The 23,814-nt window shown below is 52.0% G+C and overlaps 9 protein-coding genes across 9 annotated transcripts; 3 read left to right on the top strand and 6 right to left on the bottom strand.

Moving 5' to 3' along the window:
* Nucleotides 1-78: 78 nt before the first annotated feature.
* P168DRAFT_290976 (ubiquitin-specific protease UBP15) lies at nucleotides 79-4,920 on the bottom strand. Its single transcript, XM_024837326.1, has 11 exons — nucleotides 4,685-4,920; nucleotides 4,440-4,560; nucleotides 4,110-4,254; nucleotides 3,860-4,017; nucleotides 3,604-3,793; nucleotides 3,444-3,552; nucleotides 2,437-3,385; nucleotides 1,243-2,375; nucleotides 874-1,188; nucleotides 695-824; nucleotides 79-636 (listed from the first exon to the last, which is right to left on the bottom strand). Exons 1-11 carry the CDS (start codon nucleotides 4,691-4,693, stop codon nucleotides 527-529), a joined length of 3,369 nt encoding a protein of 1,122 aa, XP_024692459.1. The 5' UTR covers nucleotides 4,694-4,920; the 3' UTR covers nucleotides 79-526.
* A 905-nt stretch (nucleotides 4,921-5,825) lies between these two features.
* P168DRAFT_237893 (protein kinase PKP2) lies at nucleotides 5,826-7,249 on the top strand (the record flags this gene model as incomplete). Its single annotated transcript, XM_024833581.1, has 3 exons — nucleotides 5,826-5,938; nucleotides 5,997-6,399; nucleotides 6,458-7,249. 3 exons carry the CDS (start codon nucleotides 5,826-5,828, stop codon nucleotides 7,247-7,249), a joined length of 1,308 nt encoding a protein of 435 aa, XP_024692458.1.
* A 591-nt stretch (nucleotides 7,250-7,840) lies between these two features.
* Nucleotides 7,841-8,351, top strand: P168DRAFT_319322 (YqaE/Pmp3 family membrane protein; the record flags this gene model as incomplete). Its single annotated transcript, XM_024840264.1, has 3 exons — nucleotides 7,841-7,889; nucleotides 7,987-8,062; nucleotides 8,186-8,351. The coding sequence occupies 3 exons, from the start codon at nucleotides 7,841-7,843 to the stop codon at nucleotides 8,349-8,351; spliced, it is 291 nt and encodes a 96-aa protein (XP_024692457.1).
* P168DRAFT_305174 (signal peptidase complex subunit SPC3) lies at nucleotides 8,263-9,547 on the bottom strand. Its single transcript, XM_024838905.1, has 3 exons — nucleotides 9,320-9,547; nucleotides 9,188-9,261; nucleotides 8,263-9,120 (listed from the first exon to the last, which is right to left on the bottom strand). Exons 1-3 carry the CDS (start codon nucleotides 9,463-9,465, stop codon nucleotides 8,618-8,620), a joined length of 723 nt encoding a protein of 240 aa, XP_024692456.1. The 5' UTR covers nucleotides 9,466-9,547; the 3' UTR covers nucleotides 8,263-8,617.
* A 381-nt stretch (nucleotides 9,548-9,928) lies between these two features.
* On the top strand, nucleotides 9,929-10,860 carry P168DRAFT_238024 (gamma-glutamylcyclotransferase family protein; the record flags this gene model as incomplete). The annotated part of the gene is made up of 3 exons (XM_024833589.1): nucleotides 9,929-9,956; nucleotides 10,196-10,594; nucleotides 10,667-10,860. 3 exons carry the CDS (start codon nucleotides 9,929-9,931, stop codon nucleotides 10,858-10,860), a joined length of 621 nt encoding a protein of 206 aa, XP_024692455.1.
* A 748-nt stretch (nucleotides 10,861-11,608) lies between these two features.
* P168DRAFT_282566 (cysteine proteinase) lies at nucleotides 11,609-14,833 on the bottom strand (the record flags this gene model as incomplete). The annotated part of the gene is made up of 4 exons (XM_024835990.1): nucleotides 11,609-13,334; nucleotides 13,394-13,459; nucleotides 13,507-13,884; nucleotides 13,935-14,833. 4 exons carry the CDS (start codon nucleotides 14,831-14,833, stop codon nucleotides 11,609-11,611), a joined length of 3,069 nt encoding a protein of 1,022 aa, XP_024692454.1.
* Nucleotides 14,834-15,085: 252 nt separating this feature from the next.
* Nucleotides 15,086-16,159, bottom strand: P168DRAFT_170836 (uncharacterized protein). Its single transcript, XM_024832890.1, has 3 exons — nucleotides 15,893-16,159; nucleotides 15,419-15,525; nucleotides 15,086-15,365 (listed from the first exon to the last, which is right to left on the bottom strand). The coding sequence occupies exons 1-3, from the start codon at nucleotides 16,100-16,102 to the stop codon at nucleotides 15,179-15,181; spliced, it is 504 nt and encodes a 167-aa protein (XP_024692453.1). The 5' UTR covers nucleotides 16,103-16,159; the 3' UTR covers nucleotides 15,086-15,178.
* A 572-nt stretch (nucleotides 16,160-16,731) lies between these two features.
* Nucleotides 16,732-17,882, bottom strand: P168DRAFT_297720 (eukaryotic translation initiation factor 4E; the record flags this gene model as incomplete). The annotated part of the gene is made up of 4 exons (XM_024838201.1): nucleotides 16,732-16,969; nucleotides 17,042-17,483; nucleotides 17,582-17,775; nucleotides 17,848-17,882. The coding sequence occupies 4 exons, from the start codon at nucleotides 17,880-17,882 to the stop codon at nucleotides 16,732-16,734; spliced, it is 909 nt and encodes a 302-aa protein (XP_024692452.1).
* Nucleotides 17,883-19,402: 1,520 nt separating this feature from the next.
* On the bottom strand, nucleotides 19,403-23,206 carry P168DRAFT_270465 (putative protein kinase). Its single transcript, XM_024835214.1, has 3 exons — nucleotides 21,848-23,206; nucleotides 19,904-21,790; nucleotides 19,403-19,845 (listed from the first exon to the last, which is right to left on the bottom strand). The coding sequence occupies exons 1-3, from the start codon at nucleotides 22,906-22,908 to the stop codon at nucleotides 19,662-19,664; spliced, it is 3,132 nt and encodes a 1,043-aa protein (XP_024692451.1). The 5' UTR covers nucleotides 22,909-23,206; the 3' UTR covers nucleotides 19,403-19,661.
* Nucleotides 23,207-23,814: the final 608 nt, after the last annotated feature.

Raw genomic sequence — 23,814 nt, 5'->3', positions numbered from 1 at the left:
TGTCCGGAAAAAGGGTCTTACTTCCTCCGGTGGATTACTTGGGAGACATATTACACAACAGATCGTATTGAATTTGTGGTTTAAATCTTTTTCCGCGTTACTCATCTTATCTTGCTGATAACTATTTTATATATAAATGTCATGGGTCATATCAGGAGAAGTAGCAGGGAAAATATGAGATAACGGGGAATGACCATAAGGCGCATCTTTGCGCAAACCAACATAACAGCGTGAGACCTGCCCCATCTACAGAGACGAAAGGAAAGGCAAAAAAGGAAGAAAGAAATCAAGGAACAAAATGAAAGACAAAGAAAAAAGAAAAAAGGGGGGGAGAAGAAGAAGAAATAAAAAAGAAAAGGAGAAAAGGAGAAGGTCATGAGACAACGCGGCAGCAGGTCCAGAATTCGTTCAAGCATAAGGTCTCCTCTCCGCAAACGAGATTGGAAAATAGGCGGACGGTATGTTCTCTGCCCTTCGCAGAACAACGGACTGGCCGGGAAAGCTGCAAACATGGTACATTCTGCCTCTATCGAATGAAGAAGGACTCGCTCCGGTTCCAGAAGCTCCGGCTTTTATTTACATGGTCAAGACCAAGGAGGTCGTCCGAATCGCCGACAATGTCAGAAAGTATATCATCTAGTCAAGTCAGCATGTCTGCCATGTCGGGCAAGCACAGGGGAGAAAGTTAGCGTACCATCTTCGAGATAACGCGGGTTGGAGTACAGAGTCCGGGGGACAACAGCGAACTTGATCTTCTCAAACTGCTTGCCCTTGATCCCAGTCCGCTTCGACAGGCGTTCTTTGGTTTTGCTAAACACCTCACCCTGACAGACGTTAGCAGGAGACTTCGCACAAAGGGCGAGATTGACTTACCGACTTGACCACAAACTTGAACGGTACCCCATGCGGTCTGCTTGGTTCCCGGTCGAAGTTGTACGCATTGATCAGCCGCTCCCCCTCCGCAATCTCGACCTCTTCCTCGGGAACCCGCGTGGCGTATAGCGTGACGAATTCGTTGATTCCGGCGACCTTAGACTCGGCCTCGTACTCCTTATAGATCTTGCCACCGTGAGCTTCGTAGATCCGCGTGTTCCGGATCGTCTCATCATCGAGGTTTGCCTTCTTCTGCAATCCAGAAAGGATGTCGGCGACGGTGCCGTCTCGGGGAACTAAGACCTCGACAACTTGCTAATATCAAAGTAAGCAACATGTCTTCTGGACAACATGAAAAGAATAACTTACCTCCTTTGTGATACCTTCCGGAAGCCACGTCACTTTCAGGCAGATCTTGGACTCGTAGTCGCTCAGGCTCATCTCTAGCACTTCATAGTATAACGCATCAGACCGATGCAGGTTGTACCCATACCCCGACATCTGGCCCGAGAGGATCTGGCCTAACGTCTGGCTGTTCTGGTTGGGATTCCGTTTAATGAAAGCCTTGGGCTTGCCCGTGCTCGCAAGAACAGGAGCGAACCGCAGATGGGTAGGATCCACGTTCAGACGTTCCCCGACCTTCTTGGAGAATTGGTCGTAGGTCATCCTCCTGCTCAGTGTCAAGGTGAACTCCTCGGCCTCAGTATCTCTAATCGGCGCAAAGGTGACAGGCATTTGGTTCAAGAGGTGGTCATAGTATTGTTTGGCGTCCGGAAAAATTGCAGTGGAAGGCACATCCGCTTCGGCAATCGTCCTCTGGAACGTGATGATATCACCGTCTTGGATTTCGGACTGCTGGAAGGTCTGCTTGGACTTCATAGGCTCGATCATAGTATGTTTGATCTCCTCGAACAGTAGAAACTCCGTGCCAGCAGGCCATCCCATCTTCTCAAGTATCGTTGGCGCAAGATCAGCCACTTTCTGGGACTTGCGGACGTATACGGCACCCACGCCGGACAGCGTCTGGCTTGGGACGTCGAAGTTCTTCAGGAAAACAAGGACGGAATTGTTATCCGGCCATGAGACGGTGCCATCTTGACCGGGCTCGCCAACTTCCATCCAAAGCCTGAAGGCATTTCCTTTGGTACCGAATCTGCTATAAGCCTCCTCGAGGGTCATTTCCGGGTCTCTGATGACCTGATCCGGGCGAGTGGTCTTGTTCTGGCGGTTCACCATTACCCAGAATCGAATCCGATTGACATCTAGGCCATTTTCTTCCGCCATCAAAGTTGCAAACTCGCCGACCTTGGTCGATCGAAGAATGCGGTGGTGCTTTGGCACGGCGGGATCATCCGCCGGCAGGTCCATGCTTGTGAGATCGAACCCATGATGCGATTGGAAGGACGTTTCGGTCAAAACACCGACGCTCATGTACAAATGAGCCTCCTCCCTCTCTTTCTTCCTCCGGGCTAGTTCAGCACGGTCTTCAATGAGTTTCGTCTCTGCGTTTCGGTTAGCATAAGAGGCCACGGACGGAGTGAGGGAAATGGCACGAGGACATACCAATGTGAGACGGAATCTCATCCTTCGTTATGGGTAAGAGCACCTCATCCAGTTTCGTCTTCCGGACATAAACAAGCATGTATGCGTTCATGGAACGCTTGGTGGACAAACCCCGGGTGTACGGCTGTCTGACCCCGGTGGCACCGTTGGCGAGTTCATATTCGCCGCCGTAGTTCTCTTCCAGAACCTCCCTGTCGGTGGCTCGGGTCACTCTGTCGTCATCAAAACGATACCAGTGCCCATCCTTGGTAGGCTTCAAAAAGGCATAATAATGACCAGCATTCAAATCACCACTGTGCACCAACACGCCATGCAATTCGTAGATCCACGGTTCCGACTTGTCGGCGTCGTTGGAAAGGTAAGGCGTGGCATCGAACTCCATGGGGAAGGCGTGTCGGTCGTTGATTTTCATCATTGCGTCTCGGTGGATATCGTACTCAAATCGTTTCAAATGAAGGTGCAGAATGGGGGGGAAGCTCTCGAAGATGACGCCCTTCTTGGCGTCCTGCAACCCATACGGCGAACCGGCATCGTACTTGTTCTCCCCCTCGAGGGTTTCCACCTGGATGTAGTCTTTGAAGCTGTCGTCCAGGGTCTTGTTGCCTCGCACATTCAGCTGAATATCCCAGAAATCTTCCACCCGGGACGACTCATAGTCGACGTTGATGCAGGAGATGTACGTCTTTGTTTTTCCAACAAACAGTTCGGGGAGCGCTTTTTCGGCCGGCGTGCCCTTCATTTTCTCTTCCAGTCTCTCCATGAGCTTCCGCGACAATTCTTGGACATCCTGCTGTTCGAAGATTTGCCGAGACTCCCAGCCAAACGATGCAGTGAGCTCGGTGGTCGAGACAGAGTTCTCGCTGGTTTGCAGGTTATAGAAGAGTCTTTGGAGAGTCCAAGCGCTGTTGTCCTTGGACGCTTCGCTCTCGGTGGGGATTTGATAAACAGCCTATAACACATCAGTATGTAGGCCGGGTTGACATAGGGCCCGACAATCAGAGATATACCTTTCGGAAAGCGTTGGTAAAGTACAAGGACTGCAATAAGGAGTTGAGATAGCAGGTTGCGCCTTGATTCTTCAGGCCAACCATCCCAGTCTCCCGTTTCGAGTCGTAGCTGGGGGGTAATTAGCATCTCGTCGAACGAAAGCAGCCCGGAGTTGCGTACTTTTGGAAGCTGTGCCACAGAACTCCTGTCGGGTCCTTGACAACGCGAACGTAGGCTGTGACGTTGGCTTCTTCGTTCTGGATCAGAGGCACACCGCGGCCCTCCCAGGGCATGGTGAAGAGTCTGCGCAGCTCGTAGAACCGGGTAAAGCCCCAGTCACCCTCGTCTGCGTTGAACCGATGTGTCGCGTCTATGATTCCTCATCAGCGGAACTGGTCTCCCACCTCAAGGGGCAGTAGTAGTAGTAGCAGCATACAGTGCGACACATATATAGATGGATCATTTACATTCGACAGCACCAAGGCGAATTGTACGCATGCATACCAATTCTCTGGGGGCTCTTCTTCCCAGGCGTGCTCGAGATAGAATGATGCATAATCGGCGTGGTTTCCATACGGGAAGAAAAGGATTCGCCTGTGATTTTTGTAAGCACTGGACCACGATACACGCGGGCGGGGACCGTCCGAGACACCAGGTCCCGAATCAAGAAAAGAAAAAAATCCTACCAAGGGAATCCTGCGCATTGGAACACCGGCCCATGCTCCTTCTTCTTCAACTTCTTCCAGTCCTCAATATGCCATGTATGCCACGCCTCATCTTCGGTTTCCAGGTCCGGGTCTTGGGGGAGCACTCGAGCCATCATTGCCGCATCTGTATCAGAAATTTTCCGTTAGACATGCTTCGGACGTGAACCAGTCGAATATTCCGGTGCTAGCAATGGCTAAAGGAGAGACCGGACACCTCCGCGGGGAGGCCGTGATCCCAGTTGGACGGGTCTGGAGGACGTGCGGGGCTTGTGGCATCGAACACCAGGGCTGCGGGGGAGAGGTTCTCACGATCATCTGCAAGAGGCTCCGACTCCGGTTCGTCCGAACCGGACTGAGAGACCACGACATCGTCGGTTTTGTCATTTTGATACTGCTCATAATCATCGACGAGCATCTCATTATCCGCGACCTATACCAGAAGAATCGTCTTAGTACGTTGACGGCCACTATTGTCGCAGAATTTTGGAGGGAGCGAGGAATCATCGACTTTGGTGCCGTCACTGCGAAGATCAAAGGACGAGGGAAAGACTCACGCTGTCCATCTAGGATAAAGAAGTGCCTCCACGCACTCGAACGGTCAGAGGCAACCTGTTTTAAGCAGTCGGGCGGAGATTGAGGGTGGAAACGGCGAGAGAAAAAGGAAAGAGGGGGAACCAAATCCGAAAAGAAAAGCGAAGATGATCAGTCGTAGAGAATGAACTGAAGATGGGGAAGTAATGACGAGGTAACCACCAGGCAGTAGGTCAAGACAAAAAGGTCTGGTCCAGCGGGATGGAAGGAGTCAGTCCAGGTTAGAGTGAGGAAACTGAAGCTAGTGGCGGAGTTCCCAGCAAATCCAATCATATTAAGTCAGCGTCTTTCTACATCATTTACGACTTCAACCACCATGGACTCATGCTTTAAGATTTCGATATATATATACATATAGATTCATTTCTATCTTGATATATCTATATACAGGCAGCGTAAAATACAGAATATACGCCAAGCCAGACAAATCGTTCGGGGTACTAGCGGTACTAGTATATTGAAGCTATTGGATCAACCTCCATTCTCGAGCGTCATAACAGTGAATATATATATATGCTTCGACAAAGAATTTTAATACAAAGCAAAGCTTCCTTTTTCAAATATCTCAAAGAATCCTCTAGCGACACTAATTTTCTCGAGGGACTCTTTCTGATGTCTGACAGTCCGATGAAGACATTGAGGATACAATGAGTATCTCCTCTTAAACCAACCACACTTCTTAAGTAATTCAATACCACTAACTATATTAGTATAGATAAATATAACTCAATCAATCAACAGACTATCATTTATAAAACCTCCATCTGATCCTTCTGTCTACTTGAGAAGAGTCGGCAAGTCACATGTCAGCCCCGGTTTCTTTTCTTCTCACCGCCTGCCGTATTGGGTATTTCACGGTCAGTCCATATGAAGCTGCAGCTTGTCAGTCATACTACCATCTCTCTCCTCTTCTTCTTCTCCTCCTTCTCTCCCCTCCCCCATCCTCTGGACAAATGACATGTCAAATACAAGACTCTGTCCCTTACGGCCTCGATGACGGTTGCATATAGATCATGCATAAGACGTTTCGAGAGTCTGACTCCACGAGACCTGTTTGACCGAGCCCTAGCAAGTCACCACCCCAAGATGTTGCGGATTGGCACGATGCGCCCTCTGTGGACGCTCCGACACAGATGCTGCGTCGCTGGCCGACGTTCATATTCCAGCCATGCTGCACAGAGTGTGCCGCCATGGCGCCCGGCTTCTATTTTAGACGAGTATGGCCCCAGGCCCAACCCAGTGAAAGCATCTGCTAATTGAATGTGTTTTCCATAGATGGGTGGAACGCGAGATGCGACCCATCAGTTTACGGCAATTGACTTTCTTCGGGCGGACGTTGACGGAAGCGCGCCTGATCAGCTCTGCGAATTATGTACGAACGGAGCTCCCGAGCAGACTGGCGCACCGCCTCCGAGATATTCAAAAGCTTCCCTACGTCGTAGTGTCCAATCCCCATCTGTCGCTCGTCTATGAACTGTATTACCAGGCGTTTGAGAGATTTCGAACAATTCCCGAGATCAAGACTTTGGACGATAATGATCGCTTTTGTGACATTCTCCGAAAGACTTTGAAGGACCATCTGGTGGTGATTCCTCAATTAGCAATGGGTGTTTTGGAATGCCGGGATTTGTTGCCACGGGAAATGGTTGACCAATTCATGAACACCTTGCTTCGGGCGGTAAGTTTGCAGATTGCAGATTGGAGGCTGCCATGTACGCCGCTGACACCCACCTCAGAGGATCTCCCGTCGCGTTATTGCGGAGCAGCATCTGGCTTTGACAGAAACTTTCAACTCCCCGTGGCACTTCGCGGGGCCTTTCGATAATGCCGATGCGAACTCGGAGTACATCGGAGAGGTATTCCTGAAATGCAATGCCAAGGAGGTGATCGAACGCTGTGGGAAACTCACGCAAGACATGATGCGGGGTAGCGCGGGATCCGATAATATTCCCGAGATCACCGTCCAGGGCCATTCGGACGCGACTTTTCCCTACATGCTGAGCCACCTGGAGTATATCGTTGGTGAATTACTGCGTAATTCGATCCAGGCGGTCAGCGAGAAGTACCGTAACTTGCCCGAGCGGCCGCCCCCGATCGAAGTCCTTGTCTGCGAGGCGCCGCAGCATATTATCCTGCGGATATCCGACCAGGGAGGCGGGATCCCGCGCGAGATACTCCCGTATCTATGGTCGTTCAACAAAGGACCTCATAGTAAAGCTCGACTTCAGAATCTCGAGCAGGTCCCCGCGATGGCTGCAACCATGCAAGAGTTGGCCGTGTCCAAAGAGAGAAAGCGCGAGGATAAGGAAACTTTCCGTGAAGGATCGCTCGACTCACTGACCTCGCGCCCTCCGAATCTCCGACTCGGGATGGGGCTCCCGATGAGCCGGGTCTATGCGGAATACTGGGCGGGCAGTCTGGAACTGCACAGCCTGGAGGGGTACGGGGTGGATGCCTTTCTCCAGATCTCGAAGCTGGGCAATAAGAACGAGCAGATCACGACGAGAGCATCAATGGATGCCGTGTGATCACCTCCAGGTTTATAGTCTGTCACATTCCCTTGGACGTGGGTCGTGTCCAGGCGACACTAGTCGGTCCAACAGTCGTTCGAGCCATACCTCGACTATCATCATTCTCACAATATTACTAAAGCCGTGTCATATATGCCATCATCACACTACGCACCCCACCTTTATCAAAGTCCCACGGTTCGTACCCCAGATTTCATGTGCGCCATGATCTACTAGCCGGAACCGGCAAGGGAAGAATTGACTGGCTTCGCACGTTCGAGCTCGAGAGCTCCCGCACGGCTTCTTCGGGATGACGTCAGCGATCTCAACCACGGGAGACATTGGACAATTGCAGTACACTCTACGGAGTACAAATTATTACTACCCGTGCATGTCGCACATGTACTTCTTCAGCGTTGTCAATGTGGTTGTCGAGTGTGGCGTGTGGACCCGCTACGTCAGTTGAAATTGAACACTTTTCTCAGAGGGTGAAATCTAGCAATCTCATCTTCCTATCTACAATATTCTTCGTGCCCTAGACGCTCATACCTACGCTTAAGCTCAACTATTACACTCTTAGATCTCTAACAGACAGCAATCGGACTCAACATGGCAGGAACAGGCTCCATGCTCTGCGTGATTCTCATCACCATATTCAGTACGTATACCTACATCCTAGTAGCACGGATACACACCATGCCACGACCAAGCACACTACCACACAGCATAAAAAGACATCTCTAACAACAACGCAGTCCCTCCCCTCGGAGTCTTCCTCATATCCGGCTGCAGCGCCGACCTTCTCATCAACATTTTACTCACTTGTCTTGGGTATGTCCATCCATCGTCTCACTAGCTCCAGCAACCGCCTACTCTACCTACACCCGACACTCACTCACCCACCCCTCCTTTCTCCCCATCAATTACAATCACAACATAATCTAACAAAACCAGCTACTTCCCAGGCCACATCCACGCATTCTATCTCGAATACGTATACTACCAGAACCGCAGAACCCCAATGTACGGCACGTATCAGCCTGCGCCGGGCGTGTACTCCGATCGCATCAAGAATGGTCCGAACCAGGATGTGAACTATGGGACGGTTCCGCGGTATTAGCTGATTTTGTGATTTCTGTGGGGATGTTGCGGGGTGTGGATGTGATGATGAGTGTGGTGTCGTATATGGTATATGTTCAGGAGTCGAGTTGAGTTTAGTCAAGCTGATTCGGGTTATGTTGATTAATGTAATTGAGGCGTTGCGACTGAATCATGAATTGCATCGGGGTAATACAAGCCATAGAAGCAAGAAAAGGTCAACGATGTCCACGATTCACTTCCATAAAAAAATAAATGCTATTCAAAAACCCATGACAACTCATCCCCCTACTTAGCACCAGCACCCTCAACCTTCCTCGTCTTCAACGGCGGAAAATCAAACGGCTCACTCTGCGCGGCCTCCCCCAGCGTCCTCTGCACCGCCGCCCCAGAGCGCGGACTCCACCACAAGGCACCCACCCAAGGCTGCACATTCCACCCCACATTCAGCGTGACATTCTTCCTCTCTGCCAGCCGGCCCGTAATATCCGAAAGCTGATACTTCGACTTCTGGCCGCGCAGACGGAGGACACCTGGCTCCGCGGGGGCCGCGCCAGCCTTCTTCTTAGAGGCGGCATTGCGCTTGGACGACTTCTTGGAAGACTTGGAGGAGAGGAAGCGCTCTTTAAGAGCGGAGAGAGAGTAAGGCGATGCCGGGGCCTCGATGATCGTATCCCAGATGATGGACTCGGAGTTGAGGGCGGAGGAGGAGGGGTCGTCGGAGGAGGAGTAGGAGGCGTAGACGTAGACGAAGAGTTGTTTGGTGTTCCAGTTGAAGAAGGGGGAGAGGTCTTTCATCCATCAGTATCTTTTGTTTCTTCTTCTTGTTGATGTTGTTTTCTTTGTTTGGGGACATACCCGCGTCGAGGTCGAATCGCATTTGCGCGTATTCTTCCTTTTTGGTGGAGTAGTAATGGGGTCTGCCTTTGATGCTGTTTTCACCTTGCTGTTAGATTGGTTTACCTCCCACGGAGAAAATACTAAACATACACCTTCACATCTTTCAGAGAAACCTGCGCCGTGGCATCATCCCCGGGATACAGCAGAACAGAAAGCGCCGCGAAGCCCGCGACGAACAGGGCTACTGTGGTGAAGAAGCCGAAGACGGCCTGGAGGCGGTTGAGGGAGGAGTGCATGATGCAGGTTCTCCAGTAGACAGTAGAATGAAATATCAAGTCAGACAGGAAAACTCCTGCGAGGAACAACTTGAAGTGATGCTGGGCAATGATGATAAGCGTGGATGAAGCCAGATGGTCCTTTGGCGTAGGCGGTGAGAGGGAGGTGAGAGGGCGGTGAGTGCTTATCGATAAGAGTATCGTGGCTCTATCTGAGCATCAATAGCCTCATGTTTACTATTTGATAAACAGTCACCTATTCACTGACTTATTGAGTTATAATACTGGTTGTTGAAGATCATCCTCTTACTTTCATTTTTGAAGATATTTAGAGCGCTCTCCAAGGCCCTAATCATTGATATACATCCACCCAGTCCTACTCCAACTCGCCCCGCACTCATATCCACTGGACCCCTCAGTCCTAGAATTGAGATAAAGTACAATCTCATTATCATCAAGAGACCTTTCAGGTATAATCTGCAGTATGGGCGACCACGTCCTATTCTTCTATGGTAAGATCTCACGCAATATCAATCCAATCCAATGTCAATTGCCTTCTACATCCACTTCATCCAACATATCACATACATGACTCAATCTCCAATCACTCCATACAAAGCAAAGCAACTACAATTATATCAGCATCATTCCCCCCCCCAGATATCCTATCAAACCCCCTCCTATCCAATTCACCCAACTATCAAACCCAACCCCACAACCACCTCCTACACACCACTAACTTGTAGAAAAGGCACCCTAATGGCCCCCCAAATCCTCCACCGCGTAATCCACGGCTCGCCCACCCCCGAAGCATGGCAAAAGGCCCTCCTCACATTCAAGCCCGCCGTGCTGCACGGGTATCGCCGTCATCGGGTGCGGGGGGCTGATTATCCGGGTATTGTGCGGGTTTCTTCCATCACCCCTTCTACCTCTACTTCCACTGGGGAAGACACGAAATCTTCCACCGGAGAACTAGATAAAACAGTCTCCGTCCTAGGCACGGTCGTATCAGGCCTAACCCAAGGAGACCTCCACCGGCTAGACATCTACGAAGGCACAGAGTACGCCAAAGAGCGCGTGTCAGTGCGTATCCTGCAAGAATCTCTCCCGACGAGCGAAAACACCTTTCTCTCCAGCGACGGGGCCACCAGTCATACAGCCACAGGCGTGAAGACGGGCAGCAAGGCAGCACACCCAGAACCAGACACAGAATCAGAATCAGAAACAGACACCCATCTCCGCGCCGTCCTCTCAGCAGCAGGCGCCGACTTCGCCGACGAGAGCGAGGAAGTCCTCGCCGATACGTACGTGTGGAGTGCGGGCGCGGAGATGCTGGAGTCGACCGAGTGGGATTTCGAGGCGTTTAAGAGGGATAAGATGGCTTGGTGGGTTACTGCATCGGAGGATGAGTGGTGATCTTTCTTCTCCTTCTTCTTCTTCTTCTTCTTCTTCTTCTTCTTCTTTCTACTTAAATATATCCTTGGTTGGGTTTGGTTTTTCTTTTGTTGTTGGGTATGGCAGATGTAGATGTAGATAGAGATAGATGGTGGTGACTATATATATACATATATATATATATATTTCATTTGTATGGACTATTCGGTTATGGATATATTGGATGGAGGGTATGGCTTTGTTTGAGTAAGGATATCTTGTAGTATGAGTATCGATATAATAGTTAATTGGTATATCTGAAGAAACATAGTGTCTGGTTTGGTCTGATTTGGTCTGGTGTATATGGATGGTAGAGTGACTGCGCAGGTTGATTGAGTAAGGTAGTGAGTGCCTCTTATCTATGCAGTACTCTACAAGGACTACACCATCAACGTACAGCACCAAGCTAGCCAGCCAGACAGAGCATGAATAAGTGATTGAAACTATAGATATATGATAATATATGTATGATATGTATGATATAACATGTAAAACTATGCAATGCTTGGTATCTTATGCACCCACAAACAACAACAAACAAATAAACAAAGAAATCTCAACGAATCTACATTCACCCATCCATCCACCAGAACGCCACGAATAATAAATCACCAGTTCACCACCTAAACACAAAAGAAATGGACATAGATAGGTAGGTAGGTAGGTAGGTAGACAGGCACATTCACATTCACAAGAAACAGAAATCTAGTCTAGAGAGGAAAAGACAAGCTCAGTGTGGGCTTCTCCTAACCCTTTCTCGACTGGGAGAAGATGACTTCTTCGGAGGCGTGCCTGGGACCTGCACTTCTAGGGTTTGTCTTGTAGGGGCTGCTTCTGGGGTTGTGGCTCTCTGTGCATGTGTGTCTGTGTCTGCCACTGTCTTGGGTCGTTCGACGATGGAGATGGCGTCGTGGTCGTCGGTCACCGTGTCCGCTGGTTTACCTGGCCGTTTGATGACGACCCTCGGCGGGGTTGGATGCGGAGCATGGATTGGCTCTTGACTATCTGGGACTTCGACAATTTCGTGCTGGGCTGGTTGTCGAGGATCAGTTGGCTGGGGCTGAGGGTTTGGGCTCCGAGATGGTTGCCTGGTTGTTGCTGCTGCCTGCTTTGTATCCTTGGGCTCTGTTGGCTGTTTTTCTGGAGCGGGGCTGTCTGCACCATCCTTCTTGTCGCGTTTCTTGACACCGTCAGACTCAGGTTCAGACTCAGGAGACGACTGACGCGGAGTCGCACTCTCCTCCTGCTTAGAAAACTCAGGCACACCCAGAAGATAATCCACAGGCTGTTTATCCGCCATCGTGATCTTCTCGCCAGCCGTCTCCCGACTAAGCTGCATCTGCTCATCATACAACCTATCCAGAAAGCCACGCAGTCGAGTGCGCAGGAGCCCCGATCTTAGCGGCGGCCAATCCTCCTTCACGCGCATTTCATTCGCGAGGAGCTTCTTGACGAACGAGTCCGGGTCCTGGACGAACTTCTCCAGGTAGGCCAGGAGGTACAGGCCGCAGTCGGAGAAGTTCGGCTGCAGAGGGATGTGTCTGTGGCCTGCTTTCATGCCTTTGATGAGGCTGGTGTTGATCTCGACGCCTTTCTTGGACTGGGCTTCTTGGGAGAGGTAGTCTTTAAGGAAGCGGACTGTTGATGGACGGGACATGTCTAGCGAGTCGAAGGTGATGATGCAGGGTCTTTGGGTGCTGTTTTTGCTGCTTGACTTCGCGCTTGATGGTCGAGGGTTCTTTTTCTTCCGTGACTGACGCGCCGTTTTGGAGCCCTGTTTCGGATCATCCTGCGGAGTCTGTCTGTCGGCAGGGCTGGAAAAACTCGTCCGGGTAAGACTGGGGTTCTCCTCATCTTCCGGCCACTCTTCGCTAGCCACGTCCTTGGGTTTCGAATCACTATCCAGATTCATGGACGCAAAAGATTCCCTGGCTGATTCTTCTTGCGATGATTCCGAGTCGACAACTTGACTACTATTTTGGTCCTTGCTCGAGGTACCCTCAGTATCTTGCGTCTCTGGAATTTCCTGGACATCTTTCCCGCCGGCAGGAGACACTTTGCTGTCTGGTTCCGATTTCGTGTCCACCTCCCCCATGGAGCTCTTCAGACTAGGCAGGTTGCATATGATCGTAAGATACCAGTGCGCATTCTCATTGATAGGCACAACCACATAGTCGTAACCAAACAAGTCCACATTCCTAGTCCATTTCTCCACGCCCTCATAATTGATCCCGCGCTTGCGGCCAGGCGCGTTGGTGAGGGTTGCAAAAAAGTAGGAGTTGAAAAAGTAGACCCGCTTCGCTACCTCCTTGTTACACCGATCTAGGTGGTCCTCAAGAAAGCGGATGTAGAATCCGATGAGGTTGTCATTCAAGAACTCGTAGGCACGTAGCCGCTCCAGGTCTTGTGCATCGACTTCCGCTTTTTTCTTCCCGAACCGGGGGTAAACAAGGGGTCTGCTATGGTTAGTATTGGACTAAAGCAGAACAGATGACCATAAGAGAGGAATACTGACCGATGCCACTTCTTATGTTTCACATCAGACTTCGGCGTGAGATGGTAATCATCGTCCCCATCGTCACTGCACCTGTTAGTAAGACCCAACCAGTTAATACCAAGCAGACATACCAAACGATAGTCGTCGGAGGCATGCGGCGAGCCATTGACCTCGTTGATCTCGTCGACGACTGAGGCGTATATTTGATAACGGGTATGTCCACGCCGTGGTCATCGGTGCTGGGCGAGCGGCGAGTACCATGACGTTTAGAAGAAGGCGAAAGTTTTCGGCTTGCGCGCCCACGAGCGGTGTCAGAGTTTGGTTTTTGTCCGGCAGTATTTCCTCGCTCGTCTTGCAGACGGTCTGACAGTTTGGCCCTTCTAGGGCCTTCGGGTCTTGCTTCTGGTTCTGGACTGCTTTCGGAACGAGCTCGCTTGGACCCGTTCGTCGGACGCTCGTGACTGGCTAGTTGCCGTTTGTGTGTCCTGAATGCTTTGTCCATCCAGTCACTGTTCTCATTAGTCACAGATCCAATGGTTCAAGATGAAGGGAAGCGTACCTGTCTTTGACAACTACTCGGATCTCCCTCTTTTCAAGCCCCTCGCAGAATCCTCGCCTTGCCTCTGGAGATATAAACTCGATATCCGCCTTGCCGTCTAATGTTTGGGTCGCCGGGAAGTGCACCTGGGCCTTGCGGCTGGACCCACCCCCTTGAATGACCTTTGTAATTCTTTGGATGAGAGTTTCCGAGTGCTTAGGACCGGATTTGCCAAGTAAGATGATTTTTCCACTCTTTCCGTCTAGACGCAGCGGCACGGACTCCCCTTCTGCTGGCAGCAGCTCCGATGACCCTAGTTGAACACGAAGGGTCTCAAAGACCGGAAGTTCGTCCCGCTTTTTGGATTTGTTTTTCTTCTTCGACTTCCCTTCACCAATGAAAACAGTCGGTATGATATCGGATGGCGATGATCGCGAAACGGAGGCTGCCTGGGACAGCTTGGAATCGCGGCCACGAAGAGCGCCAAACGCCCGTGCCTGTGAGACCGTTGCTGCCCCTTGCAGCTCGTCGGAACTCTCTCTCGACCGCCCGCTTCCAGCACGTGTCGGGGACGGGACCGGACCAGCGGGATTGGCGGTGGGCACGTGCCCCTCCGCAATTTCGACACTTTGAAGTATATCACGTTTCGGCAGGTGCTGCGTCCGGGGCAAACCAGAGCGTCTCTCCTTCGTCGCGTTCTCAGTGAAGCGCTCTTCATCCGGAGACCAGACCGTCTCTCTGGGGCCACCATGCCGGGGGCTATTGTGGGAGGGACGGCGTACTTTGACACCTCGTTCGACGTCTCGAAATTCGTTCATTTCTCGCGACTTTTTAGGCTTTGCTGAAAGCTGGCTGGAGGTCGTCGATAGGCGTGCCGAATTCCCAGCTACCGACGAGGTGTCCGGCACCGCCTGTACCATGATGTCGTCATCGGAGATGCTGACCAGACCGCTCAATGCCGATTCGTGACTTCCTCGGCGGGGACGTTTGGCGGGCCGTTCCAGCGCTTCATCGTAGGCAGTATTGTCCGAGTGGGGCACGCCAGACCGCGGGCCCGGTTGTTGAACCCTCCGACGGCGTCCTGGCTGTCCGTGTGCGGGGACCGGTCCACTTTGACGGGCGTGTCGCGAAATCGTATCGAACGGCTTGGGGGTATTGATATTCTAGCAGCCAGACATGTCAGAGGTGAATCGTCGCAGGAATATACCAGCTGTCGCATACCGAAAGGGCCTGATTCTTGGATTTCCTACTCGTCTGCCCTGGCACTATTCTGACCCCATTCGGGCTTCTCGAGCTGGAAGAGTGTCACACGTCAGTGACTGGCGGGTAGTATATGGAACCTCCGAACTATCTTTCAGGACGTACTTCTTGAAACTAGGTAGCAATCTTTGCTCATCGTCTTGAGTTTGCGAAAGCTGGACTTTACTCCGGGTCGGCGTCCCTCCCCCGGCTCTGGGAACCAAATCAGCGTCATCTCCCGTGTTGTGTCGAAGGACCATATTTACGGAGGAGTCATTCCCAAATCTGGTTGCGGGACGGAGCGGTATTTCGGAGGTGGAGGTTGCGGTGTGTCTGGGGAGGGTTCCAATTCTTCGGCATAGCTGGGAGTAAGCTGCGGGGCATAGCAGGAGGTCAGTCGCTGTATCGTCGGAGGTGAGATCAGGGGAGTAACGCATGTGTATAAGAAAGAAAGAAACGTATAACACAAGGGGACATTAGAGATGTATGACAGCGAACAAAGACAAATCGAACAACCACCATAACCATAACCATAACCGAAAATAATATAAAGAAATAAAGAATAAAAAAAAACAGACGTGACAAATCGCAAAAGAAACGACCAAAAAAGAACAAACCGGAAAAGGCAAGAAAGAAAAAAGACCGTCCAGACCGAAAGAAAAAAAAAATCAAAAATCAAAAGAACAAGAAATAAAACAAATAGCAAAGACACAACCATTGCATCCCCAGTTTCAACTCACCGGAGAATCTACATGCAAAAAAGAAGTCCCTTCGTCGGACGTAGGCTGTGCCCGTCGCACCTCATCGGAGGTCGCATCAGACGGCGGAGGCGAAGGACGGCGGCGGTGGTGGTGATCAACGAGCCGGCGCGGGGAGGAGGAAGAGGAGGAGGGAGGACGATGCGGGCTCAAGCTAGGGATCAGCTTGGAGAGGCTATCAAGCAGTGACATGTATTCGGGAGAGCAGTGAGGATCATGGCCGGACCGGAAAGGACAGGAGGGATTTCATAGCCCGAACCCGGTGGAAAAGTAGACTCTGGAGGAGTAAAAGTACTGCAAGATTGGGACGGGAGTAAAGATAAAGTGGTTCACTTATCATCGGAGGTTCAGTCCAATCAGGTTGGCTGGTTGGAAGGCGGTGGGGGTGTTTTCTGCCTGTCGTATCGTTTCTAGTATTTCTACTCGCTCTACTCTGTATACTCTGAATCATTTTAGAAATCAGAACACTTAGGACAAATGAGACAGTTCATATCCACTGATCAATGGATAGTCAATTAGCTAGTTCTCTACCCAGCAATGCTCCTACTCCAACAAACCACCCATGGAAACCAACTAAGCAGTGCATGTCTTGACCCACGCTTTTACCGACTCATCTCCCAAATACCAAGAAATGGAAGAGAAAGAATACAAAGGAAAGCAAAAGGATGAAAAAGAGAGAAGAAATCACATGACATAAACCCAATCGAATCAGACGCAATGTTCGCCCCAAATGCCCCAATCCCAATTCGTTGCAAATGACATTTTTTGGTTTTCCTTTTACTATACACGACCCCCAAACCCCCGGCTCCGAGGCAATTCCATCAAGACGCCGTTCCCTTGCCTTTATCCCCCGTAGAGTCGTCAAGGGTCGGCGCCCGTCGTCGTTCGGATCCCAGGGCGTGTTGGGTAAGGTGATGCTGATGGTGGGGGTGGTGGCTGCCAACCGCCTTCTCCTGGCGGGCCTGGTCGATGGCGGACCGTTGGGCGATGCTATCGTCGTGGCTCTTCCACACGATGTTGGTGTCGACGGGGAAGCCCAGCAGACGCTTGATCGTTTCTCTGGAAAATAACACATTAGCATCTTATCTCCACATAAAATCAAGCGGGGGGAGAGACGGGAGAAGGGCGTACCTGATCTTAATGTTGCGCCCGCCATCGATCCGCGTCCACACACTCAGCACATCCTCGCCACTCCGCACCGAGAGAACCGCACCGCAGACCTCATCGCCGGCCTCGGCGAATTGGTCCCCCACCATGGCCAGCAGGAGATCCTCCCAGTACCGGTCCGCCACCCCTTTCTTCAACCGCACGATCCACTTCCCGCCCTTCTTGTTGGCCTCATCCTCCCATACCGGACGGATGCCCTTCTTGAAGATGTGGTAGTCGGAGACGGTGGGGAGGAGGGAGGGTCTCTTGAGGTGCGAGTAGACGGACCAGAAACTCTCGACCGAGTGTATGGAGGCGAGGGGGATGGTGGACTTTTCGTAATCCGAGTATTTCGGGGTGGGTGGGCGGTACCAGATGACCCAGGTGGACTTGAGGGCGTGCTGGCGGGCCGGGCCGGGGCGGCGCCCTTGGGCTTTGCGGCCTCGGTCAGATCCGACTCGGACGGGGTGTCCCGTTTTTCCCCGGGGGTCTTGGGGGCCCCGAAGGAGGCGAAGGCGCCGGAACCCAGGCCAAATGCGGAGGAAGCGTTTGTCGACGGGGAGGAGACGCCGCCGGAGAGGGGGGACAGGGCGTTGAAGGGATTCGATCGACCGTGGGAGCTATCCGGGCCAAAGCGCTTGGATGAACGGGGGAGTTCGACTCTGGCGCCACCGTCTTTACCGTCGGTCCCGGTCATGGACAGGGACAATTTGGAGGAGCTGCAAGGGCACGGGGACGGTTAGTGGATGGCCCCTCCACGGGAAGAGCAGAGGGAGGTGAGCGCCACGTACTTGGATCGACGAGTCCAAAGGTTTGCGTTATCCATCGAGATAGCTTCTGAGACAGCTCTGGAAGCGAGCGGTCATCAGGGAGGGAACGGAGGGAGGGCGGCGGACGGGTTTGCAGAGGACTCAAAGAACCGACCAATTTTTTGAAGTGTGCTGTATGCAGGGGAAAATTAAATAAATAGAAAAAAATAAAAGAAGATAAAAAATCAAGGGCAAGCAGCGTGGCAATCCAACCGACGATGGAAAAAGGAAAAGAACAAAGAGAGGAAAAGAGAAAGGAAGAAAGAAGAGAAGAAGCCCAGTCGAGATGAAGAGTTGAGACCAGCGACAAATTAGGGAATTGGGGAGGGAGGAGAAGAAGGACTCGTGATCGTGATCGTGAACGTTAAGGATGGAGGGTCGAGATGTAGTGGACGTGGGGAGGGGAGAGAGGGGGAAGAGATGGAGGGAAGATGGATCCCAGGTCCTGAGTCGAGAGGCCAACAGGGAGAGGCTGCGAGGTACTAGACTTGACGAGGATGTATGTATCTGGGTCGGTAGGTAGGTAGATAGGTATGAAAATGAGGGAGTATGTATGAGAGAGGAAGACGAGGTACAGAGTAAGTGTTACTGAACAAGACTGTATGGTGGAAAATAACTTGCAGCAACAGAGCAAAGAAAGTCCAGTGACTTAACCAGCTCCACCTTTTTTTCCCTTCTGTAATTTTTTACCAAGTCATTCTTCCCCTCCCACCAATCACGTCCCGTCTATCTCTCTCCGCCCGCATCATCATTCTTCCACTCCTCTCCATTTTTTTCCTCCTTAAATACTGTGGTTTCCCTCTTCTCCCTCTCTTGTTCTTTTTTTCTTCCACAAAACCCAAGACCACCAACTCAAATCATCGCCAGGTGTTAGCTTTGTTTCTTTCCTACTGCCCTGACGATTCCGATGAGTGTGTCGAGAGTAACCCCCACCCGCTTCTAAAACCATCATCACGAGGGCTGGTTTTTTCCGGCTCCATGATGCGGTGATGACCTGATAGTCGGGACAGTCTTTTAAACAAGAGATCCCTTGAATATATACTAGAGATTGAGCTATAGCTGGGCTATACTTATAGCTAGCTAGCTATACGAAGGAGAATTCAACCAATGAAAAATCCAAAGAATCAAGAATGAATCAACCGTAGATTTATATAAGCCGGTGCGTCAACATCTCTCCTACCACCGCACAACCCACATCCACCCTAGCACAAGAAGAATCATCATGAAGAGAGAAAGAATTACTCAATTCTCTGGTAATCCGAAAACTCAACCGCGCCAACTACACTGGTCTGAAAAGACAGGCCACGACGCTGGTCGAGTATGAGTTTAAAAAGGCAAAGTCTGATTTGATGACAATTTCTGCTTGGGGATTGGTTGATCTATTTATCTGTGCGAGTATATGGTTTGCTGACGATGGGTGGATGTAGGTACCTACCTACTGAATAATTAGTGGTGTTTGGACGATCTGTACGAGGTAAAAAAGAATCTACAGCCATATCGCCTAGATACCAACCCTACTCCAACCCCACCCATAACCCGCAAATAATACCCTCAAATGCAACTCTGCTTCTGCGCTGCAAAGATTCATCCTATGCGTAGATCGTCCATTGTGACAAATGTGCTAGACGTAAACGTAATGTCCAAGAGGCCTATCCCATCATAGGGCATCCCAAAGATATCCGATGTGTCAGGCTAGAAGCTCCATAATGCACCCGTACCACGCTTTTGAAATTGAAGACTGAAGAAAATGTGATGAAGAAAATGTGATGCCAATTATAGAAGGCCAGGGTCAGGGTCTACGGCATAACAGACGAATCCTCCGGCCTCGCACGCTTCATCTCGCGTTCACTCGCCGGGACCAACAGACCCGCCTTGCGCTTCTCCTTGTCCCGCTGGTATTCCGCTCGGCGCTCCTTGTCCTTTTCCTTGCGCAGTGCCTTGGACTCGAACTCGTGCCAGTCGCCCACGATGTTTTCCAACCTAGATAGAGTAAACCAGTTAGTATGAGGTTCATCATGATAATTTAGGGGAAACTCACTCAATAGCCTGCTGGGGCTGGGGCTCTTCCGACATAAAGTACGGGTGTTGAAGGACTTGCTCCGCAGTCGGCCGTTTGGCAGGATCGTACTGAAACACCTGCGACACCATGTCCAACGCGGCAGGCGACAGAACCTCGCGGTACGTTTCTTCGAAAACCCGCTTCTTGCGCTCCGTCGGCCGCATCAGCTCGAACCACGGCATCTCCACGAGATCGGGCCACTCGGCCCGAGTCGGTGTCCCGAGCGAGTTGTACAGCTTGTCCAGTTGGCTGATCTCCCCGCCTTCGCCGGGGAAAACGGCCTTTTTCGTGAACATCTCGACGTACACGCAGGCTGCACTCCAGACATCCACGGCGGGGCCGTACCGAGTTTCGCCGAGAAGGAGCTCGGGTGGCCGGTACCATATGGTGATCACGCGATTCGTGTAGTCGGCCTGGCGGCTCTTGGAGAAGAACCGGGCTAATCCGAAGTCGGCGTACTTCAATTGCCCTCGGTTGCTGATTAGGATGTTGGCGGCTTTGATGTCGCGATGGAGGATGCCCCGGTGGTGGAGGTAATTCAGCCCCGCAAACATCTGTTTCGCCAGGTCCTTCTTGTGAGCGGCCGTCAGGGCAAAGGTTGGGTGGTTGATGAGACCAGTGAGATCGTGGGAGAGATATTCAAACACCATGAAGCACTCATTCCTCTCAACCATGACCTCCAGCAGACTGACCACGTTGTCGCTGCGGAGGTGCTGAAGCAACTTGATCTCGCGGACGGCGGTCACAGGAAATCCGTCCTTTTCGCCTTCCATCCGGATCTTCTTCAGGGCCACCTTCTGTTCGGTATAGACATGGATCGCCTTGAAGACCTTTCCGTAGGTACCAGCGCCGATCACCGACTCATTTCCAGGCTTCCGGAAATAGACAGAATCAGACTTGGCGAATTCTTCAGGCAGAGTAGGGCGCGGCTTGGGTCGAGTGAGGATCTTAGGCTGTTTCGGCGGCTCTGGAGAACGTTCGGGACGGTAGTCGGGTCGGCGGTCACCACCGCGTCGTCTATCGTGGCGATTATCGAACCGACGATCCTCTCTCCGAGAATCACGCCCACCTCTCGGCGCATCACGCCCACCCCGAAACTCACGGAAACCGCGCGAATCACGAAAGTCTCGGCGGTCATTTCTCCCCTTCTCGCGGTCTCTGTCTCGCTTCGCGTCCCACTCCCTATCTCGGTCGCGTTCGCGGCGCTCCGATCGTGGATCGGGCCTGAATTTGGGCGGCGGCCCCATGGGCATCCTGCTGCGAGGAGGTTCAGCAGCCCGCGATGGTGGCTCTCGCGCGAGCATCCTCTGGGCCAGATCAGGTACGGGCTTGGGGGCAGATGCTGTGTTCGGCTTCGGCTTGATGGCAAAGCTGATTTTGCCCCCTTTGTTCGGTGCCGCTGATGTATCGGGTTGCTGCTGCTGTGCAGCCGGCGCAGGTCTCTCAGAATCACCATTCTCTGATGCCGGTCTTGGCCCTTCCCCTTCGCGTTCGAAGAACTGTTTGAAAGGTTTGAGTGCGAGCTCACGTTCGTCGGGGCTATAAGGCAGCTCGTCACCTGCGGGAGCCGGAGGCGGGGGCGGAGGACTTAGTGAAGAACGGTGGCCCATGCGTGGACTGCGAGGACCTCCTCGACCACCCCTATGGAAGCCACCCCGACCACGCGATGACGGTCCGTTGCTATAACCTGGTGGGCCAGGACCAGAGAATCGACGGTCGCCCCCATGGCTTTGATAGCCTCCACGGTACCCCGAGCCAGGGCGATGTGACGGACCCGAGTATGAGTTTGACGAGCTTTGATGTTTATAGTTATGGCTCTGGGGTTTATTTGCCGCATGATTATCCTGCCAATATGGGGGGGAATTACTGTATCACCTAATATTAGCCAACGTTGGTTAAGGAAGTTTTGTCAAGGAAACTGACCCAGCTGGTTCGTGATAGGGAGGCTGCGGAGAGCCGTAATTTGAGTTGGTGGGAGAATAACGCGGGGATTTCGAATATCGTCCAGGGTCTGCATGCGTCCGAGAGGATCGGGGATGGTGGCCATGTCCTTCAGGACCGTGCATTTCCTGCCTCGAAAAGGAGTCATCGATTGCATCTCCATCGCCAGAAATACTAGCATTATCCGCATCGAATCCCGACATGCGACGACGAGGTGGTGGTGTCAGCGATCTGACTGAGGAACCCCCCGTGGATCGGACGGGGTAGTTCGAATGCATGGAGGGATCACCTCTCGAGTCCCTGCGTGATATTACCGAGTACCTAGAGTCATCCGATCGGAAAGAGTCCCGGGACATAGATCGGTAACGAGACCCTTCTTCAGCATCACCTTCCCGGTAAGGACTGTGAAATCGCCGACGAGGGTACGCATATGACTTGGCACCACGGACAGGAGACCGAGAGCGCCGTTGGAGGGATGAGTTCCGACGACCCCCGCGCCGATCTCGCCCTCGTCGGGGATCCCCTCGAGACCTTCCACGGCCTGGGAATCGGCCCCTTCGTTCACCTCTGAACGGGGGGCGACGATGCGGTTGGTAGTGAGGATGGTGGCGATAAGGGTTGGGGGAGGGACTCCGTGTCCTCTTCCGTTTTGAAGGAGGTGCCGACGGAGAAGCGTCTCTTAGATAGTTTCTCTCAAACTCGGGAGAAGGACGCGAACCCATCTCCGAGTGTTCGGCATGGGTAAAGGGACGATGGCGACCAGGAGAGCCACGGGCTGATGCGGCGCCGGGGGAAAATTCACGTCGTGGTGGAAGGGGTTGATCGTTGTCGAATGGGGGCAAAGGACGCGGTGGCGGCGACCGTAAGGCGTGATCGGATCTGCCGTCTTTTGGTCGGCGACCACGGCCTCTGTCGCGAAATGTGTCTCTCTCTCGGTCATGGTAAGAACCACGCGGCCTGTGCCTATCCCGATTCCTCTGCTCTCTAGGGTCGCTGGCACCTCTCCACTGATCATTCAGTGGACTCCTATGGGACCCAGCCATGTAAACTCCTCCAGCAGCATCGGGTTTAAAAACAAAAAAAGATGTGGGACAAGGTCGACAGAGAGCAATCAAAACAGCCCACTGTTTGATAGAAGTAGTCGCATGGAGGTAGGTGGGAGCGTGTTATAATTTGCTGTGGAGTCTATCGTTCCTCTAGTCAAGTAGGCGTGTCGGCCGCGTCCAGGGAAGACTTTCTGTTCGGGAGTGGGAGGGGATTGGGTGGTGCGGAAGGCCGGTTTTTCCGGGGCGGATGGTAAAGGTTGGGGAGATGGAGAGCCTGAGGTATGAGGGAAATGAACTGCAGTGTTAGAGCATCATCGTTGAGAAAGAGAACAACCCGAACACCAAAAGAAAAAGACTTCCTTCAGGGATGACGCACCTGGGTTTAGATACTTGTCCTTTGTGCATTTCTTCTGCTGTTCCTCCCTTCTTTTTCCTTTATGTTTTATTGCCACTTGAATACCCGATCAATAAGGTACGATATACTAATCGCCATTGCCTGGGTGGTAAGGCAGTGGCGCGCGGGGGGGGAAGGGCTCTACTAAGTTGCTAAGACACAGTTACTTAGCCGGTGTGGGAAAGAAGAAGCTAGCCGCCCAGTGGTGATGACTGGACAGGTGGACCAGGCAAGATGTCAACTTTGCACCTGATCTGTGAGATCAACCCTCTTCCTCTTGTTCCCTCTTTTTTTCGCCTGCCAGTGCGGCTCTACGACGAATCTGGCCTCGAACTCGGTGGGTAGGGACATCCCCGTCTGTCACGGGGCTGGGCGCGTTACCATCAGCCTCAGCTCAGCCCTCCTGAGTGATGTATGCCCTTTTTGGGGTGGAAGGGAAGTCGTAAGTAGCTTTCAAGCTGTTGCGGCCTTGGCTTCAAGGCTTAGATGTGGGCTTTGAGTCAGCCAGA

Source organism: Aspergillus campestris, assembly GCF_002847485.1.
Source record: "Aspergillus campestris IBT 28561 chromosome Unknown P168scaffold_7, whole genome shotgun sequence".
Classification (NCBI taxonomy): Eukaryota; Fungi; Ascomycota; class Eurotiomycetes; order Eurotiales; family Aspergillaceae; genus Aspergillus; species Aspergillus campestris.
Note: the sequence above shows the minus strand (reverse complement) of the source record. Positions and strands in the feature narration are given on the sequence as shown.